Below are 15,634 nucleotides of genomic sequence, written 5' to 3' on the forward strand. Positions count from 1 at the left end.
GTTATTGTTTTGGTTGCTGACTTTTGTACAGTAGGAATATGTGAAATACAAATACCATTGAATGGGAATGATTTTATTACATATTTATTAAAAAGTCAGGTTTATTCTCTAGATAATATATGCAAAGAAGTCATCAGGGACAATAGTTTGGAGAATTAGCAATTAAGTTTTTTGTAGTACGTAACAAATATTACTCTCATAATCCAGTGAAAAGGAGTGATTGTTGTAAGTGTTGATCAAATAAAATCAGCCTAACTTTGTAACAAAGTACTGCCCTGTGGTGTGCACGGGAAAGGCTTAGGTTTTTTGCACAAAGCTCTGTGTTATAGAGTTGAAAAGCTGAAAACTTGTAATTCACTTACAAAAACTAGTAAGACAGACCTTTGAAACAAATATTTGTAACAAACTTTAACAAATTTTTTTTTGCTTGTGTTTACTGTTAATAATGTACTTTTGTTATGGCTAAATTAACAAAAATAGGTTACAATTTCAGTATTGATATCCTGGAGATAACCTAAAGAGACCATCTAATTCACCAGCTTGCACTGTGGCAAGATCATCAATACCTTGACAGTACATCTAAGTTCTTGAAAATCTGCAGTCAGGATTTTACAACAGTTCTTCTTAGCCTGTTCTGGTCCTTCACTGACCATTAAAGGCTTTTAATGGAACCTTAGTCCTTTTTTTTCCCCTGCATATTAAAATACACACAGTGTTTATAGAGGAAAAGAAGAGTTCTAAAAATAAACTTCTGTAGTCAGATTATTCCAAACAAATAGTAACTTCTGGTCTAAATATTACATTTCCCACACTGAAGCTACAGTATCAAAGTGATCCACAGATAAGTTTACAGATAGATTGAATGCAGATAGTATGGAGGTGAAAAGCATCCAGTAGCACTGTAATGCCGTCAAGAGATGAAAGCTTTGTTGTAGCTACGTTTATATTCATGTTGTACCAATTAGCAATTTCAGTGTCAATATTTTACAGTTTGGCACGTGATCATGAAGCTTATATTTTTTGAGGCAGTAAAAATGTAACTTCTTGTCTTGCTTTTTTCTTGATGAGTTTGTTAGCAGTCATCTTGAATTTTAACTATGTAAACAGAAAAAAAAATCTCTAAACCAACACTTGAGAAGGTGCCCTACTTTCGATTCTAGTGTGGCTTTCGGACTTAACACAAAGTCAGGCAACAGCTGTGATTATTACAGAATACCTCACATAAAGCAACAAATGGATTTCCACAATCTAAACAATGAACTCTGTGCTGGAGAAAATACTTTTGAGAAGACATTTAATAATACTCAGTATCTGTGATTTTAACTTTGTCCTGCAATGAAAGGTCTTTCCTCAGTTGTTGATCTGAGCCTTGTTCTCATCTGTCTCTTTACCTTCCCTGATTATTGCTTGTTCTTCCTTTTTTTTTTTCCTTATAGGATCTTTGTTTTCTTTCAAAAGAAAACTGACAAAACAAAACCTCACTTTCTTCCTGTCATCATCTCATGTCTCTTACCTAATTGCAGCTAAATTCTCTGTTTTCTCCCTTATGGTAGAAAGAGAAATTTTACTGTGGTTTATCTCATTTAACCCTGTTTTTACCAAGTAACATCAATCTGTCTTCTAATCTGCTTTATGCCTCACTGCTTCATTTTTCTTAACGTCTCACTTTCTTTATGTTAGAATTTTCCAGTTCATAACTGAAAAGCAGAGTATTTTTTTTTAAATAAATTTGGGTCAGTATAAAACAAAATGGATTGGAGTATGTTTTTTAGTGTGAAATGGAAAACAAAATACTCTTTAGATTGTTTCTTCAGTGAATTTGATTGCTTTATTTTAATGTCCTTAAGCTTCTGTCACCACAACATTCTGTAGGAAGGAGATTCACAAGTTTATTATATGCTAAAGATGTGCTTTTGTTTGTTTGAAACCTGACACCTGTCTCAAAACAGAAGTCAGAATATTTTGTTTTATAAAATATTGTAGCAAAACATTTAAGTTAGGCCCTCTCTCCAGATTTTCATCAAGACTACATCTGCCGATTATTTCTGTGCAGCAGTTCTAAGGTACAGCCACTTAGTTGCATTTCCATCCACTTAGCAGATCTGAAGCATCGTTCAGGTCTTCTCATCCCGCCATTCATCTGGTGACATCCTTTTCTCTGGCCTTGACAAATGTGTTGGCCTTCTCACATCCACTCAGGGTTCTGCTGTCAAGGAATGATATTTCTAGCCCGTCCGTATGTAACTTTGTAATATCACACTTGTTTCATTTCTTAGTTGTTTTGCCCCTTCTCTATTCTATCACACAGAAGCCACTTGTCTTCCTTTTCAAGGTACTTCAGGACTCATTCCCACTCAGTCATCACTTATTTACTATTTACTGTTTGTAGCATTCTAAACATTATTCTGATACCCATTGTAATCAGTTTAACTCTATTTAGAACATCAGTAAACTGTACAAGTCCCTATTAGAATGTCAGCAAGCTGTACAAATAAGTCACAAATAGGAAAAACTGCTGTCGTCACCTTCTCTCAGTACAGATGTTGAAACCCTTTGATGGTTTGTGAGGGAGTGTTACCCAGCTCCTTGCTTTGTGTTATGTCTTTTTTGTGGATCATAGTCAAATTTGAGACCTAAGCTTTGAAGGATATCAAGTTGACTGTGGTTAAATTCCTCACCCAACAAAATAATAAGATGAATAAACATCATAGGGATAATGTGTTACAATTTTAGAAGAACACAAAACTTAAGTAATAGCTGAGTTGTGACAGGCTGGGGCTTTCAAGTGGTCGGTGTGTACTGTGACTTCAAAAGAAAGATGACTTAGCACTTTGCATTTTGTGTTCTACTGTTGAAGTTAGGAATCAAAAGTTTCCTGGTTTGCAAGTGCCAAGAACCAGAGAATGAATGTACACTTGTAATTCATTTTCAGCAATTTACAGTTTGCAACCCATTTGAAATTTATTTTTGGAATTGAATAAAGAACTTTTGGAGACATAACCAAAGATTTAAAATTCAAAATTTGCAGCTTGGGGGATGGAACTCAAGAGAATTTTGTTGAGGTTCTTCTTTAGTAGTAAGAATACATTTGCTAATAACAAGGAACTAGATTGCTACTTGAAACTTCTGCCAGACTTCTTGGAAAAGTTCAATTGAGAAAAACTAGATAAAATGTCAATATGAAGGATGTTATTGTAGGTTCATAATTTCTTCTTGTAGGTATGATGTCTTCTAAAATTTGAGATTCTGTAATGTATTTGGGCTTTATATGTGAGATTAAATTACTTGCTTTTAAAGTTAACTTTTATCTTCGTGAGGATTTGTGCCATTTAGGTTTCAGGGCTGATTTCACACCCATGTCAGCTGTTGCTGGAAATGATAGAGACATTTGGAATCTGGAAGAATCAGCTTCACAGAATTATCATGACTCCTTGTAAGAGCGCTGCCAGATTCCCAAATGAGTCAAGCCATATTTGAAAAACCTGTGGATCCAATTTATGGTTTTATTCTGAGAGAATCACAAAGGGATGTACTGATAATTACAAGTTTCTTCAGAGCTATCAAACAAATTGCCCTGCCCAATTCCATCCAGTTTCTTGTTTTCAGTGGTACAAGTCTATGTGCCAGTGCATGAAATCAAGAAATTAAAGTAGGAACAACTATGGTATGATTAGCATTAGTTATTTTTTAAGGCCAGTTACAAGGGGCTAAAATGATAAAAATAAATATTAGAAGCTCCTGTCAAAGATATGACATGGTGAGAATGCATGAGAAATCTGAATTTTCTGGAAGCTTGCAGGGTGGAAATTAAAGCATCTCTTGCTGAGCCTTAGGATGGCATTCTTCCTCTCCCATGCAAGACAAAGTGTCTATTGTAATTCTGTATCCCTGGATCAATTAAATTCCTTGTAAGCTAATTTATTCTAGACGAAGTGCATTTTTCTATTTGCATGTGTTCTGTTATTTTGCTACTCATAAATTCTCAGTCTAGAGAATAACCTTTACAAAGGATGAATAAGAATTTTCTGCATTTTATTATCTTCAGAGTTCCACAAGTGTTTTCCTTTTTGGAAAGCAAAAGATACAAGGTTTAATGTTCTCCAGGATGCTGACAAATTATGTTACAGGTCTTATCTTAGTAATTGAAGTAAATGGGGACCATAAAGGCTGCTCTTCATCGTCTGCCATTATTTCTCCTGAATTATGAAGCAACAGAAACACAAAATTAAGAATTATTTTAATACCAGGCTGCTTTAGTCTTTGTTACCTCTAACATGTGCAAGCTGAGTATATATTAAGAATGTACATTTCTTATTAGGTGATTGAATGGAACTTGTGTTATTGTCAGTAAGTTGCTTTCCTAATTTTCTATGCGTTATTCCAAAAATTGACTTCCCAGTAACATTATGCCATAAAATACTTAGGAATTCTTATCTGCTTTATAGGGTTGTGACTCTCAAATGAGCATGTCAGAAGTATCCTGCAGTGAAAGTACCTCCTCTTGTCAGTCTCTGGTACATGGCTCAGCTCCAGAAATCCTCATTGGCCTGCTTTATAACGCTACAACTGGAAGATTATCAGCAGAAGTGATAAAAGGCAGCCACTTCAAAAACTTGGCAGCAAACAGACCACCCAGTGAGTGACAATCTTTTTTCATCCTAACGCTTCTGTACTGGTGGGGCTCTCGGTAGCAAGGACTTCAATCCTATCGTTTAGTCTTACCCAATCAAAATGAAGTATAGCAATCATCAGCTAATCTGTTTCATGTTCTATATTTCTAGTCAGTTGGGAAATAGCAAAAATCTGAAATTCAAAATATTAATTGTAAGTTGACAAGACTTTTAATTTTTCATGATGACTGACTAATAAATTACCTTTATCATAATGATTAATTGCTAAATTACTGATGCCTCACATCACAGGCCAAGAATGAAAAGTAAGTGTTTAAAGAGAAAGTACATGCCAGCTAATATTAATATAAACACTCTGAACAGTTATTGCGGTTCCTAGAGGGGTTGATACTGCAGTCTTTAATTGCTTATGTGCCTGTGTATGTGTGATAGTAATATATGTAACTTGGGAATGTCAGTGAAGACAACAGAGAAACAAATTGAGACCTTTGGCATATTTATGGTGCAGAAGGAGTGTTCACCGTTGCAAAGGACTTGAGCTGTGTGTTTAAGCATTTGTTCAAAAATACATTTGTCTGAAATATCTGTGAACTTTATGTACTTCTAAATTGGAGCCAGATGGAATGTCACACACACAGAATGTTTTTACTGTCTCTAATTCTTTGATATAGCTTGAGAAAATTCAGTAATGAACTTTTTTAAAAATTATTTTTTATTGTTTTTTAGATGACGAGTCTGATTTACATAAGTTGTAGCCAGACGTACCTGCCTGTTCCTCTTGATTTTTTCTGAAGGCTCAGCCCCTCTTTCTGTTTCTTAATCCCCAGATTTGTATGGCAATAGCAGATTATCTGGTACTACTAGATTAGGTAGCAGGCTGCCAACACTTTATAAGTGGCTTGCACATCTCACTTTGTCTTCAGAGTTTGGGAAGTAAGCCAAACAATTTGAGACTGGTGCTCTCCTCTTTCTTTCTTGACCCATGTTTTATTCTATTCATTAATTACATTTGGCTCAACCTTACTCTGCTTTGCTTTCTCTACACTTTTCACACTGATGGAGCCAGACTTTGTTAACATGGCCAGAGAAGAAAGGCGAAAGAAGAATCTCTAATGCTTTTATATAATTAGGTAGCTGCCCCAAAGTCACCTGTTTGGAGACAAAGCATAAAAAGAGATGGGGAAAGCCAAGAAGGCTCAAAGACACTGGGGTGGGGGAAGGAATGAACAGAAGACCTGGAGAGAAGGGACCATATGATCTCTTAAAGCAGAAAACAGTAGGTGGCTTATGCTTATCTTTCTGGAATCTCTCGAGAAAGCCAAGTTTTTCTTAATATTTAGAATATGCAAGTTAAATGGGGGTTCAGTACTTGTTTTGAAGTCAGATATGTTCATTCCCTGCTATGTTAATGCCCAAAATGTGCTCTGTGGGCCCATGCTGTCTAGCTAACAGCTGTGTGTGTCACTGGGGTCAAAAATCTGTTTCAGATTACAAGAAAGCCACATAGAACATGGCATATACCCCTGTAATACCGTGTTCCGTCTAACCTTTTTGGAGGGAAGATCTTATGTGTCACTTTTTGTCATCCCCTCTGAAGGACAGGGGGAAGTTTTGCTGTTCATAATAATAATAGTCCAGTTCTGTTTAGGCAAGTGCAGATTTGGAGTTCTGTTGTTTCTAGAAAGCTGGAACCTAATGTGCTTTCTGGGTCTGGTAAGACCATGCACAGAATATTGTGGAATCCAGATTTCTCCTGTGGGCTGCTTTGTTCCTTCCCCTGCCCTCACCCCCAGCAGTGGTAGCAGCTTCTTGTAAACTCCTGGACCCGGATGCATACTACTGCCATTTCCTAACTCCCTGGCAAGTACATCGTGGACACATACCAGCCTCTCTCTGTGTCATCACTTCCACAAAATGAAAACTAAGGCACATAGGGTTGATGATTAAATGCTCTAATCAGATTTGTTGTTTGGACCATCAGTGGTCCAAAGTCCTAGGAAGTGCTACAAAATACATGCATAGATCAGTTTTCATTCAGGTCTTGAGAAACTATGATAGAAAGGGAAGCAATTTTTCTTTCCCACGTGCAATCCTTTCTGTAGTCTAGGGGTTGTGAACCTATACAATTTTTGTGAAATGCCTCTGCAGCAAATACAGATTGAGTCTGATATTTCTGCTTCTTGGCAGTATATACTTCTCTGCTGCATGTTTATATGTTATGTAGTAACTCATTTAGCAACTGAGTACAGGCGAATAAGTCAAATCCTGCAGGCAAAAACAGTTGATGTTAGAATGTGTCTTCATTTCTCTGTGTGACAGTTAAGATTTTGTCTGAGAAAAAAAAATGCTGCTTAGTATCCTTTAAAATTTTGTTGAAACGGGGTATGAGCTTTTTGCACATTAAATATATGTGTATGCATGCACACACATTAAATCCATAAATGCATGGATCTTAACAAGTGAGATCTTTACATTTTAAATAGAGACTTGTAGTTGAATTTCAGATGTAAGCATCCCTCAGCTATTTTTAGAGGTTAGATCAGTCATTCTTGTACCCAAGTCCACCACTACTCAAGAACTAAAGTATTACAAACAAATATCTGTAACTATAAAAGCTAAGGGCAAAACCAGCTTAGTTTTTTAGTTCACTGATTTTTCATTTTATTGCTTGTAATATACGTATGAAGTATAGTTACTGTGTGCAGTTTTTCTTAACATGCTGGAGTTTGCATGAAAAAGCATAAGGTTTGATAAAAAGGATAGAGTGATTTTTTTACCCAGTCTTCTATAACCTAATCGTTTGCATGATTCTTTCTATGTTGAATGTGCTTTAGAACCCAGTAGCTATTAGTACAAAGGTAATCCGTTATGTAAGTGGTGTAATTTTTGTTAAAGATTACACAAAAACTGCACAAAATTTTCATTTCATGAAATTTTACCCAGCAGTCCCTTTTGTTCAATCCTTTTTCTGATCTATGCTGCTAAGGTTTTGTGTTCTTCCACTCCAATGAATAGTGTTTCCTCTTAAACTTTAACCTTTGATCCTCTCTCACCCAACTATTGACATCTGGTCATTATTTCTTTTACTGCTTTCCACCCCCTGTTGTCAGACGGACTGTTCTGTTGTCTAAAACACTTGATAGGTGGACAGGTTTATATAATCCGAGGTGAGTTCCTGTAGAAACTAATTGGATGTTGTCTTTTTCATGCAAAAGAAAACTTGCCAGCAGTAAAGCTATCCATGGCTGCCTGACATATTGGTTTATAAAAGTATATGTTTATTATTTGTGGCACTCTAATGCAAAAGTTGCATTTATCTCTGATGATGGATGTTGGGATTTCAGTGTACTTGCAAAGTGAAAATAATCAATGTTTCTTTTTACGTAAAATCCAATATTTTAATTTATTCATTAATATTAATATGACAAGAATAAAGAATGAAACACCAGATTGTTTTACACTGTTTTATATCTCTTTAAATTAGTTAACTTCATGAAATGTGCATCCTTCTGCAGGAGCATGGTTTGGTGCTTCTAGTCAAATGAAAATAGAGCTTCAAAAATAAGGGTCTATACCCAAATACTAACTCCCAGTATGTGATAACCACATTTACATGCATCAGATTCTTAAATGTACCTCCTAAAAGCACTGTACAAGCTGTTTTAAACCACCATCTTGAATTATGCAAAAACTTATTTCTCTTTAAAGGTGTATTAAATGTATTCCTTCATGAATCTAGGAATTAAGAGGGTTTTTTGAATTGTGTGGAATTCCACCTTTGAATGCACTTTGCTAAGTTTTGGTCTTTAAAATAAATAAAATTGAAAAGTCTGAAGTGAGAACCCCATCCATGCAGAGACTATTCTTAAGCATTTCGTTCTAGCTGTGCTGATATCATCACTGCATATCAACATTCTTTTTTTTCTCTTCATTAGTTACCTTCATTCCACTTTGTTTATTCTTATTCTCTGAAAACATTCAGTGGTATGCCTTACAGTGTTGTGGCTAGTTGGAGCTTGCTAAGTGTTAATGCAATTCAAGTTTGTTTAGAACAAATAAGGGGGGGGATGATGGGAAGAGGATTATGAGGTATACCTTTAACTTAACCCATTTACTGAAGATAGTTAATTTGTTAGTGTGTTTTTAATAATTTGCTTACTCGTCATCTTTCCATGTGTCTAAACTAAGCTGTGTTCAGTCAGCCTGGTATACACCATATCCTTGTATCTTGTAAATATCTCATTCTCAAAAACTTGTCTTCTAACAATGTTCTGACATTCCAAAATATGATTTATTTTGTAGATACATATGTTAAGTTAACACTGCTGAACTCGATGGGACAAGAGATGTCCAAATGCAAAACTTCAATCCGCCGAGGACAGCCAAATCCAGTATACAAAGAAACCTTTGTTTTCCAAGTGGCACTGTTTCAGCTTTCAGATGTGACGCTCATACTGTCTGTATATAATAAGCGCAGCATGAAACGAAAAGAGATGATAGGGTGGATTTCCTTAGGTCTCAACAGCTCAGGAGAAGATGAACTCAATCACTGGACTGAAATGAAAGAATCTAAAGGACAGCAAGTATGTAGATGGCATACTTTACTAGAATCTTAATGGACAGTACAAAGTGCAGTAGTGGTTTTAAGGGTGTTTGGTCTCTCAAGAAGATGATCATCCCTGGTCACAGTGAACAGATTTGTTGTGGAAGTGAAAAATGAAAATTGAGGTCAACATTCCATCGTAAAGAATGCACAACATGAAAAATGGCGGGATTTAATATATAACCTTCACTTAGTGTCAGACACTTCCTTGGTGTCAAGAAGCCTTGCTTTACACAGATATGTTAGCAGTCCCTCCCCCATCCACCTGATGCTGTATTTGTTTGGGTTTGTTTTGTGGTTTTCAATTCAGAAACATTTTATGTAAGGTTCTCCAAATTAATGTATGCTCCTCTTTGTGTACTTTTTGTATTGCTCTAATACTGTAGCTTCTGACCTGCCTGCGTTCAGACTAAAGGTCAATAATTTGCACTTTGAGAAAAAGTTAGTGATCTGTAGAGCAAAAGAAAAAAAAACAACCCACCAGTGGAGAACACTTAATAATATAGCAAATATGAATATACTGTTGTTTTACACTGAGTTTTTTTCCAAGAGCTTAGTACAAGTAAGTTTTCATTTTTTGATATGCAGTTGGTTTGAAAAATACTAGCATTTGGGCATCAGGTGAACTTTGACATCAAACTAATGTTTCTTCAATCTGTGACAGGAACAAGCTCTATATATGGCATAAATTGGGTTTTTCCCTCTTGCCTATACTTCTGTGTAATCCAAAGAGACCAGATCATTACTTTGGTCCCTTCCAAATCTCCTTGGACAGGTTGTACTGTAAAACTATGTAACTTTCTGTTGAAAGCACTTCCTGTGTTCATGTATTCCAATGTAGGAAGCTCACAGAGCACGACTTTACTAAAATATATTTTCGTTAAACAAATTAATACAGAGTTCTTTAAAATGTCAGCAGTTGGAAGTTAGGTTGAAAGACTGTGAAGGGAGTGGCAGCAGTTGAACTACTCGAATGAATGTGAAATACTGTGACTTCAGTTGAAACAGGTGTCCACTTGAGTCTCTTCTGAGCTGTTTTAGGGGTTAGCATATGCCATTTGTTGGAAGTGGAGACCAGAGAGTTTTTACCTTTCTTCTTGGAAAAGAGAACTTCAGTAAGTTATTTTTCTAGTGATTTGCCAGGAATTGAATGAATGCTCACATCCAAAGTAGAAGTTGGCTTGGCTTATGTTCAAGTTGGGAAACAGACCTTTCCAGCGACACAATTGAGAAGCCACAGTATCACAAGAAAGTTTGTCATCAGATAAACACTCATGGCTTCCACTGAAATTAGGGAAATATCAGTACTTCTGAGATTCCTATTTGTCCCAGATACTTTTAACTGGCATCAGACTAATTTACTGACTGCTGAATTTAATTCATATTACTGAAATTATGGATTATTGAGTAAGCGTATTTTTTAAAAGCTTCCCAATTAAAATATTCTTTTTGCCTGTAATTCTAAGTTTCATTTACTTCTAATTGTTGCTGTATGGAAAGCAAGCAATTTTTTTTTCTTATAAATGATAGGGATGTCTTACAAATATGAGACCATACTGACTGTTGTAGTACTTGGTGGACAGAAGAGTGAAGTTTTAGATTTTGTTGAGAGAATTAGTGGTAGCCTAGAGTGTTCTCATTAGGACGAATGTTTTTCTCTTGAATTTCTTTATCATACCTTTGAATAATCCTGACTTTAGGGTATACAGAGAGTCAGGTACAGTGAGCTTGGAGACAGTGAGTATGCTGTAATAAATATATTTCATATGGTTCTCAAATTCTCACACTACTTAACAATTTCATTAAGTCCATTTTAAAAGATACCGCAGCTCCACTTCTTGGTTTATTTGGTGCCTTTTGAGGGGTTTATTTGCAGAGCCAGACTTTCAGTTTTTATTGATTTAAAGATTTAAAATGTAATTACAGGCCTTTTTGTTTCTGGTATTGCACTGCTGCTTCATTTACAGAAGCTTTATGTACTAAATACAAATAACACAAAAACTTTCTTTAAACAGGAATGGTCTTGCGGTAATACAATACAAGTTGTCTCAGTCCTTTTTGTTGCTCAGTTTGTGAAATGTAATGTTGAGTGTAGAATTTAATAAAAAATCAACATTAATTGTATATGCATAAGGAAAATGCTCAGATTTTCACAATCCTTTCAGCTTTCCATACAGTAGAAACCCTGACTTAGAAGCTGATCAAAAGCAATTTTTCAATGGATGTGGAAGTGTTTTTACTCATTCTGTTTGTGGATATTTGGATGCTCTTTCCTAAAGCTGAAAGTTATCTCTTGATGGTTGTCTCTTTGTACAGGTTTTGCTTTATAAAATAATGTACAGTATTTAATAGCAAGAACTGAGGAAATTAGTTCCTGTGGATAATATACTTAACATCACCATTGAACAAATGAAGAAGTCAGTTTAGAAGCTGCAGCAAATAACCTCTTACAGAACCAAACTAAACTATCAACTGTGTTGTGTCTTGGGTTTCTGTTTGTAGGTTGCATTGCTTCAGTTTTACATCTAACCATTCAGATTTCTAACACACTGAAATCGTAACTTAGACCCAGCAGAGATTTATAGTAGTCTGTGTTGGGCACATTTGGGAAGAGGGATCTCTTTCTAGATTGTGTGCCTTTTCCCACGGTATCCAGGTCCAGTCTGTGCTTCACAGGAGGAGGCTTGGCTTACTTGGATTTATACTGTACAAAGACTGGGAAATTAATGTATAAAGAATGGAAATTAATGTTTAATTTTGAGGCAGAAGGACATGGATTTGCCATGCAAAACCAGTCACACCAATAATTGGATTCGCTCTGGGATTTTTATGAATTACTTATAGTATCGATAGCTGTCATGTTTTTTTCTTCATAGATCCCATTCTTATGATTTGTCATTTTCATTTTTTTATTACTTCGTGCAAACCTGTATTTTTGTCTCTGAAATCTGCCTTTAGATATTGTTTTTCTAAAACCCTGCATAAGGGCTTATACATATAGTGTGGGTTTGTGCATTCAGTTAAGTCTTAAGCATGGAACAGAATTTCTAAAGAACAAAGTATCAGAAACAAATCAGAAGGAGGCATTTGTGTTTTCCTCAGAGTTGTCTATGCTTTTTTTTTTTTTTGCATAGCTTTTTGATGTTTACCTTTGTTCAAAAGTACCATAAGCGCTTGGAAGAGTTTATCCTTTACTTATTTTTTTGTGTGCCAATATACCATGTAGAGATTATGCTTCTTGAATTGAATCTGTTTCCTGTCAGTGTAGCCTTAAATAATTACAGAACAGTGACGTTCTTGCAGATTCTATTCTTGAAAATATTGCATCCTTTCTGTGTATGATCTGTTTGGTTTAATGTTTAGAACATTTCACGTAGTTCTTCTTAAAATATTATAAATATGAAGAAGTTGGTTAGGTCCTTTCTGTGGAAAGGGAAGATTGTGAAGGGCGGTACAGGCAAGCGTGAAATCACTGCGCAGAAGGATGCAAGGTTGTACGGCATCTGCAGGACATCGGAGGCAAGGAGTCAGCAGTCAGTTTCCCATCCAGCCAGGTGGCACAGGGAAGGATGATGGTGCCGGTAAGATTCAAACCTTTGGTCCCTGTGGTGCTGCCTCACGTTCAGGACTTAAAACAGTCACATTGTAACCACACTGTGAGGTCTGACTGCAAAGGCAGAAGTTAGGCAAGGTGTAAGGTCTGCTACTGGAGAAATATTACATCATTTCTAAATCAAATTAAAATCCTCTAACCTCAATTAATAATATGGTGAACCCTTGAAATAAATATATGTGCTTTTACTGGAGCTGAGCATTGTTTATCAATTAAAAGACTACTTCACCTGAAAACAGATTTTATGGCATTTACTGTAGGAGATATTTTCACCTGTAAATTTTTGCAACCATTCCTGGTGCCAGATGCAGTACCAGCATCAGTACCTTTCCATTTTTCACCCCTTTGCAGCCTTTTTTTTTGTTGTTGTTGTCTAAAATTTGTGTTTCTTACTGATTTATTCTCTTTTCTCCTTAATGACTTGCTCTGGCAAACTCCCCAGCACCCTGAGAAGCTGTCTATGGCAGTCCCTGGACCTTAGAAGTCAAGGGCACTCTGCACCTCTTACAATAAGGTATTGATGCAAAATTTCGCTGATGTGTCCAACTCCCTAAAATTTCTGAAATGCAAACCATCAGTTTTAATCTGGTGAAACAGAAGAAGAAAACTTTTTTTCTTTGAAGGAGAGGTTTTAATGTAGGAGTTGAATACAGATTGCTCTTACACATACAAGTTCTAACAAAAAGTCTGTGGTGGAATTGGAGAATGAGGTTTGAGGGGAAACCTTTTGGCTTGAGCTGTTCCAGCTTGATGCTAACAGCAGAATGGCCTTTCATTTAACTGAGACTTGTATTAAGCCCCATTGCTTATTCATCACACTTTTCTGGAGGAAAAAAAGCTGTCCTGTTTAAAGAAGTCTTTAAAATTATGGCTTGTCACTTGTAAGGTAGAGTGACTTCCTCCTGAAGCTGAATTCTCAGTAGCTGCTAAACATTCATTTAATTCTCCCACTGATGTGCATGCCTACTTGCCATTAATGTTAATGAGAGGAGCCCATCAACAGGAGAGCAGATCAGACCCTGAAAGTGTGAAGTGCAGTGGGATCAGTAGGTTAGAGCAGTGATACAGCATGGCACCTGCAACACAGTCAAATGGGATTTCAGTTATGAATGGAAGTAAAAAAGCAAATACCCAGATACTGTCACAAACTTGTTATTTAATCATTATCGCTTGTGTTTGTTTCTTCTTTTCCTCAGATTCTGAAATATTTTTAAAATTTAATATTACAAATGTTAAAGCAATCCCCAAACATCTTGATCATTTTAACTGGAACATTCAGCAAGGTTTATTGTTAGTGAGCCATCAAGAACATTCTGGTTTTTGGTCTATTTAACTCCACTGCCAGGTTTCGTAGTGCATCACTGGATGCACTGTCTGCTTTGTTCTGATGGTAGTTTTTGAGGGGAAAGTCACAGGAGCATTCTCTTGTCAGTGAATGAACGCCTGATGCAGGGATGTAATCTGAGAGCAAGAGCATTAGAATAAGAGACGGCTTCATACAGTGGCAGCGACAGTGACTCAAATTCACTTTTGGAGCCTTGGGCCCTTGGAGGGCCCTACTCAGAGGAACCATGTCATGTGAACTGTGGGAGTTTGTACCCTCAAAGCAGTGCAGGTCTGTGTGGGCACTCTGTGGCTGCTGACCGCGTATAGGTTGCAGATGTAAGTGTAGTGGATAGGGTGAGTAGGGCGAGTACCGACTGGCCTACAGTGACATGGATTAGTTTAGCCTTAAGAACTTATCACTGCCCCTCCTTAAGCTTAGTTCATATGTAACACGGTGTGACTGAATTCATAAATTGGTCTGATACGTGCTGGGTCAGGTTTTGCTGTGAAGGCTTATGCTGGTTTAATATAGAAATAAGATCTTTATGCAGAGTAATGTGTAAGGAGTCAGGAAGGTGGGTAGTATTGCTCCTGTAGGAATGAAGGCCAGGAAACAGCTATGCCTGGAAAATGGGCAAGGCTAGCCTCGTAGCAAGAAGAATTCATTCACTTTCTTGGAAGCATCTACTAGTAGAGCTGGTATAAAGCCTGCAAAAGCTGCCTGAGGACCCTGCTCAGGAGAGCAGAAGCAGTAATACCATACCACTGAAGGAATACCTCATGGACATGTAATTGCCGTCATCCTTTTTTCTCTTACATCTGAGGAAAGGAGTCTTGCCTATTGTATCAAGTCAATTTTTTTTTTTTTTGGTGGTGTTTTGCAAATCCTGTGGACATTCACTGCATGCCAAGGGTCTAAAATGGATTGCTTTGTACCTTTTGGTTTGTTTCCAAAGCATGAGTTTGAACAAATTTACAGAACTAACTAGAAGCATTATCATAGCTTTGAGATGTAATCTCTAGGCCATAGTGCAAGCAAGGAGCAGGGCTTTGAACAAGTTTTGATAGTAAATTTTGCAAATGACTTATTATGACATTTTAAGAAAATTTCTAAGCAGTTGAATGTATTAGGGAATATTTTCAGAAAAAGAGATAGAGCAATTATTTTTTTCTTACTATACGGCTAGTTTGCTGTCCTTTCCAGTAAACCACAAGGTTCATTAGTGCTCAGTACTGTTTCGTTTACAATAACTGTTTTTAATGTGATTTACATGACAAAGTGTAATTAGTGAAACCTTTTATTCAATTTTTCCCTTTCTTTGCTTTTTTTAAGGAGAGATTTCTCCTTATATAGTATATATACTTTCTTACAGAGCTTTCTTACCTATTTTTATATAAGATGATTTAACAATGTAAGATTAAATGCTCTATGAGCAAGCTATGTCACTGTTACACAATCTA

At 36.4% G+C, this 15,634-nt stretch overlaps 1 protein-coding gene across 1 annotated transcript; it reads left to right on the forward strand.

Annotated features, from left to right (window-relative positions):
• Window positions 1–4,445: 4,445 nt before the first annotated feature.
• On the forward strand, window positions 4,446–9,704 carry LOC104465942 (synaptotagmin-14-like; the record flags this gene model as incomplete). Its single annotated transcript, XM_010079189.1, has 2 exons — window positions 4,446–4,635; window positions 8,934–9,704. Coding segments are annotated over 2 exons (504 nt in total), but the record flags the coding sequence as incomplete, so codon positions are not given.
• Window positions 9,705–15,634: the final 5,930 nt, after the last annotated feature.

The sequence above is a fragment of the Pterocles gutturalis genome, unplaced genomic scaffold (genome assembly GCF_000699245.1).
Source record: "Pterocles gutturalis isolate BGI_N339 unplaced genomic scaffold, ASM69924v1 scaffold40623, whole genome shotgun sequence".
Taxonomy (NCBI): domain Eukaryota; kingdom Metazoa; phylum Chordata; class Aves; order Pterocliformes; family Pteroclidae; genus Pterocles; species Pterocles gutturalis.